Below are 6000 nucleotides of genomic sequence, written 5' to 3'. Positions count from 1 at the left end.
GGCAAGGGGGCTCTGGGTCTTCTGCAGAAAGGAGAGTGGAGGGAAGTTTCCGCTGTTTCTCAGCTCCCCACCTGCTGGTCTGTCTGATTCCTGTGCAGCGCAGTCTGCGGAGGGACTGGTTCTCCCTCCCCTCCCTCCCTCCCTCCCTCCCCCTCCTCCCTCTCCTCGCAGGGAAACCACGCCGTCTCGCCGCGATGCTGTCGGGCCGGCAGACCGCGCGCAGCCGGCATCGCAGCCGCGGGCCCCGAGCTCCGCTGCAGGTCGCGCGCTGGGCCAGGGCGTCCCCCGCGCCGCGGCCCCCGGGGCTTGTCTCCGGGCGGCTAGGCTGTTGACTGCGGGCGGCGCCGCGCTCGGCCGCTATGTCCACCAAGGTCAGGAAGTGCCGGGAGCCCGCGAGGGTGACCTTGCCTGCGCCGGAGGAGGAGGATGGCGAGGCCGAGGGAGCGGAGCCGCAGCGCCGCCGCCGGGGCTGGAGGGGCGTCAACGGCGGGCTGGAGCCGCCCTGCCAGCGCGCGCCGCCGTCCCCGGGGCCCGACGCGTGAGTACCCGAGCATGGCCGAGCGGGGCGGGCGGGACCCGGATCGGGACCCGGGCGGATTCGGGCTCCGCGCCCCGGTCCTGCTGAGCCGGGCCCAGCCGGGCTCACGTGCACGCACTGTCCGCAGACGGTCACCGACGGCGGGGCTTGGAGAGAAAAAGAGCGGCTACCCCGACTAAGACCTCGGGGACTCGAACCCCCAGCTGCCAGGAGGTCCTGGACTCTACTGTGTGCGCACGACCCGCAGCTGCCCCGCGGCGGGTGGTGGGTCCCCTACGCCTCTCCAGCCAGCTAGGGTGGAGGGCAGGGAGCGGGGCTCAGCGGGGCACTAGTGCGGTGCGGAGTGCACAGAGTGGGTGGAAGGCTTCCCCGATGGTGCTACTCACACCCAAACCCCGAGGGCAGCGGCTGTGAGGGTCGCTTAGGACCAGCTTGGGCGGTGGTTCCCAGTAGGCACAGGGCCGATGACTCTTGCCCTTCCCTCCAGTCCCGACTTCTTCCTTCTCCACGTTTCTGCTTTCTTCTCCCTTCCTCTGGGCAAAGTAGCAGTTGACAAGCAAGTGAGTGAGAAAGAACCGGTTGGTTTCCTACATTGACAGCATCCAGCCAGCTTCCAGAGGCAAAGATGCAGAGGGCGCTGCTCTACTTTCCCTGGCGGTGCGCTGCGCGTGCCCGAAGAGCGTATCCTAGGAGGAAGGGTCTCGGGCCTGGGGACCCACGTCGGTCGGGGCTCTGCCGGAGAGCGGGCAGGTGGCTCTCCGTCCGGGCACGGGCTCTGCAGCGCCGCCTACTGCCCGAAGGCTGTCCGCTGCCGGGTCCATGGCTTGGGGCGCCCGACCCGCAGAGAACTCAGGCCCCGCGGGATTTAACAGGCTGGTAGGGAACATAAACAGAAGTCAGTAGCTAGGAGCAGATCTTTCAGGAAAGGCCCCGATTTAAAATCAGCTACGCATCCTGGCGGAATTCAGTGAGTGGTGAGAGAGAGAGCGCAGTGGAAATGGCTCAGGAAGTGGAGAGAAGGCGCATCCTTTGGGAGTACATCCCTGTTGGCTCGCTTCCACCCTCTAAAGTTTCAGAACATCGTCCGCTTTTTCTTTGTGCCAAACTGGGTTTTATGAACTAGTATAGTCTCTTGATTTTTACGAAATTCTTCTATTACCTTAAATAACAAGTAAATAGGGCACTTAACACTCTTATCCGCGAAAGTGGGGCAGATTAGAAATTATGGTTCTCCTTTCTGAAGTTTGAGGTCAGCTACGCATAGCGCGGCAGTGGGTTCTAATGGAGGCTCACTACCTGACTGCTGTCACCGCTCCTTTCCCACATCTACCGACTTCACACAATGCAACAAGTGTGTCGTTCCTTATCTTTTAAGGTGAAAAGGACTGGTCACTTTAAAGAGCGATCTCTTAGCGTTTACTTGACACTTGGTGACATCAGAGACAGGCTGGATACCCTCTTCAGAGAGTAGTTCTGTTCCCCCTTTTGTGTAGAGTAAAGCCACAATGTCTCTGTTTAAAGGTGAGCGGTTCAGCCTTGGACTCAGAGTAGCATAGACGACAACCTAGAGGAGCCAACCCCCGGGTCCCGTTCAGGAACCTGGTGGCACAGCTGAGCTTACTACTCATCGGAATCCTAAGAATAAGATCCCACTGTCTTTGCAAGGCCTTATGTTTTCATTCATTTTTTTTAGTTTCGCATACAAGTAGTGGTTTCCTCAGCGTCTTCTTACCTTGTCATTCCTGTCCTCCTCCACCACGCTCTCCTGTGCCGTGGTTCCCCCTGCTCTGGTTCTCTTCCTTCCCTGCAGTTTCCCCCTCTACTTACTGAATGTATCCCATCACTATATTTCCTCTTCCCTGAAGATTTCTTCTTCTCCACTCATAGCCCTCCTAATTGTGTGGTGACAGATCATCACACACACACACACACACACACACACACACACACACACACACACACGCACGCACACACACTGTTGCTTATTTGTTTGGTCCACATTCCAGATTTCCACTTGGGAATTTTAGTAGGGCTGAATGGGGAAGAATGCCATCTGTTGTATCACAAGTGAGACATCTTCATCCTTTGATGGGACTCTTGATTCAACCGTTGAGTCAAACAGAGCTGTTCTATCTTGTTTGTTTGCCAACTAGGACCAAATAGCAGCAGCAGAGAGTACCTCACTCATGAAGTTTTCCATTATTTAATATATCTGATACACATGGAAAGGGTTGGAAGTGTGTTCTCATGAGTTTCTGCTTGAAGATGTTCTCAAGGGGACCCATGGACAAAGTGCAGGCATGTACAATAACCCACAACGATGAGGAACAGAGCTTTCCTCCATTTGTGAGGCAGAGTGAGAAAGAGGCTGGGCATGGACAATGATGCCATAAGCCTGAAGAAAATGAGTGTTACTCAAAACCATATGAAAATAGAGCCATGGAACACCAAGTACAAAGGAAGGCGAGAAGGTTATTTGTGGATATATTAAAGAAACCAGTATGGGCCTGAAGAATTCATAGGATGAGACAAGCTGGGCCGTTAATTCAAGCCCCACCCCTAAGAATGCCAGGCGCGTTTCAGGAACATGTTAGTTGAGTCTGGTTGGAGCATGGAGTGTGCGAAGGAGACTCGCATGCGATTTGGAGCCATTTTGATTCTGGGCATTAATGCAAAAGGCCTTATGTGTCAAGACATGGCAGGAGGGAGCCTTTGGTTGTTTGAAAGGAGAAGCAGTGTGACCAAAGTCTCTCTGCGCAGCATGCACTGAAGTGGCAGTTGACAGATGTGAAGGAACAGATTAGGAGGCTGCTGTCGCTGTCAGGGCTGAGCTTGGGATCTGGTACAGGGTAGTGTCAGTGTGACAGATGGACTGGGAGAGAACATGCAAATGAAATCTATGGGATGTTTTTCCAGTGTACTCTGTTTGAAGAGTTTTTAAAGGAAGCTTGGTTAGGGATAGTTTGGGTACCCTGACCCGGATAACCGGAACCATTGATGCCACTGTGGAAAAGAAAGGAGCCCTGAGAAGATTCTGACTTTTCAGATGATTCTCATCATGGTGTCCAGCAAGAGATGGAAATTCTGGGCTGGGACTCGGGAGAAGGTGAGAGCTGGCTGTCGGGGGAGTTGATCAGGAGTTGTATGCTCACATGAGACTATCCAAAGGACCATGAAGAGAGAAACAGAGAGAGGCTAAACTAGTGCCTTGAGGGAAAACTGTTTTCATGGAAAGTAGGAGGAAGAGGGTCAAGGGCAGTGTGGGGTTAACTCTGGGCTGCCTAGAAAACTTTGGGAAAATGGAAACATTGGCAGATTGGTGGCAAAAACTCAGACCACAGATATTTATGAGTGTACTGTAAACACAAGTCAGTCCTAGTGTGTGTGAGAGAATACCAGCATTGCTATAGCTAATGTGTTCATTAACGGGGCCGACTTCTAGGAAAGAGAGCTCTGTGCCAAAAGTTAGTTATAATGGAAACAGCAGTTTATGTTTATGTGTACTCTGGCTTGAATCCCAGCTCCTTAGAGCAGGTTTTGTCACTGTCATTGACAAATGAGGAAGTCAGTACCCACAGCCACTTAATTTCTAAAAGTTACTACGCGAGTCATTGACCGCTGTTGATGCCCGTCTGTTCGAAAGGGCGGGCTGAGGACACAGGGCTTCATGTCCCAAGCTATCTAGTTGGATGTTAGTTTCTGTGGGTTGGTTTGGCTGTGGGATAACGACCTGCCATACGGATTGGTTTAGCTATCAGATTGTAAGGAACACCTCCTTCCCACTCCTGGAGGAGAACTCAAGGTTCTCAAGTGACTGTTGAGTCTCTAGACTGTGGGGAAATTCTGACGGGTGTTATAAAGGAAAAAGCAGGTTTCCTTACAGTAATTAATTTTCAAGTAGAGCACAGGGTGGCACTAAACCTAAGACCTTTAGTAATTTGACACTTTTCATTATACTATCAGTTTCATGCCCTAGAGGCACAACTTCAATATGTGTAAGAGACAGTTGTCATTTTGTTAGTTTGTTTTAAATTATTTTTATACAGTGTCAAAGTAATACACAAATATAGCTCTGCATGTTAGACAGGAAAAAAAAAAAGCTTTTATGAATGGCAAGCCCCAGCCATTCCCTTCATCCTTCATCCATCCTTCTATCCGCTCCACTTCCGTCCACTCTATCTCACCTTCAACTCCATCTTGTGCTGACATTTCGTTACACATAGCATTGAGACACCATCAGAAACCTTGAGAACTTTTGCTAACATGTACCTCTTATTCTCCCCTCATCTTCCACAACATGATTTGTTACAATTTCTGGCCAACATCTTAAAGTCTTCATTATTTAGTCGCGGGACCATATTACTTTTAGCTAACAAAGAGTATAATATGGCTACATTTCTTTTATAGTTACATATTTTTCTTGAAATACCTATTTGTCACATTTAGGTTTTGGCTCTTTAGCTAAGTTTTCTGCAGTCTCCAACTGAGAATGTTTTCCTGAAAATATTCCTTCAAGATTTCTCTGGCTTGCTTTGCATGCGGCCTTTTAGAATGGTCTCTCTCTCCATGCTCTTTTGAGGCTGTTCATTGGGGGGGGGACAACGGGGGTGTCTTTTCACTGCCGAAAATGAATACTTGGTGAACCCTTTGACCTGGAGTTCCTGCCCCTTTGTTCTGGGAAATTTCCTCGTATTACTTCCTGAACTGTTTATTTTGTTTTGCAGTGTTTCTTAATCACTATTTTCAGTTTCCCTTCTCTGTTTCTTTCCAAATTCCTGTTATTAGATTTCCTAGACTGGCCTAGTTTGTCTATCTCTTCCCTGCTATTTTTCAGTATTTATCTTTTAAATTATTCTTCCTGAGAAATGATGTGGGGATTAAACCGAGGGCTCCAGGTATGCTAAGGATATGCATTTGCTCTAAGCTCCACCCCCAAGGCCTAGCTAGCCATTACAGTGTTTATTTCTAAGACCTCTTTTCTTTTCTTAAGCATGTTATTTCAGGGATGTGTTTTTAAAAATTATATTTTTTGAGGTAGGGGGACTGGGAAATTACACAACTATAGTTAGTGTTGTGGAAGTGGGCAGAACTTCTTGTTGGTTGATGCCGCTCCGGAGTGCTCACATCTAGCGTGTCTTGTCTGTGTCTCCAGAGAGTCCATATTCTCTCTTTTATAGAAGAGGGTAAGAATTGTCATTTGATTGTGTCAGCTGGGGTCAGGACCTAGGGGAGCATGCCTACCTATTCCTTGTCTAGACGTCAGCAAGTCACTCATTTCAGGATGCAGCCTGATCCTTCCTCTCGAGAACCTCCTGAACCTCTGGACCTTCTCTGCCAGTGCTGACCTGCTGCCTGCCGCTCTGCCGGGAACACATGCTTTTCTTCTAAGTAACGAACTGTTATTTGGCCTCTCTCGTTACTCTCTTCATATATCATGGCTTGAAGTTAGAGATGTCTTCTGA

The 6000-nt window shown here is 50.1% G+C and overlaps 1 protein-coding gene across 1 annotated transcript in view; it reads left to right on the top strand.

Annotated features, from left to right (window-relative positions):
• The first annotated feature begins 314 nt into the window (after positions 1–314).
• Trpc3 (transient receptor potential cation channel subfamily C member 3) overlaps positions 315–6000 on the top strand; it is a 67533-nt gene continuing 61847 nt past the window's right edge. Inside the window, exon 1 of the mRNA XM_059265242.1 lies at positions 315–538. Within this exon, the coding sequence (XP_059121225.1) occupies positions 360–538 (179 nt within the window). The 5' untranslated portion in view covers positions 315–359. The remainder of the gene's footprint in view (positions 539–6000) is intronic.

The sequence above is a fragment of the Peromyscus eremicus genome, chromosome 6, assembly GCF_949786415.1.
Source record: "Peromyscus eremicus chromosome 6, PerEre_H2_v1, whole genome shotgun sequence".
In the NCBI taxonomy this organism is placed as follows: Eukaryota; Metazoa; Chordata; class Mammalia; order Rodentia; family Cricetidae; genus Peromyscus; species Peromyscus eremicus.
The sequence above is the reverse complement of the archived record's forward strand: the minus strand, read 5'-3'. Positions and strand labels throughout refer to the sequence as shown.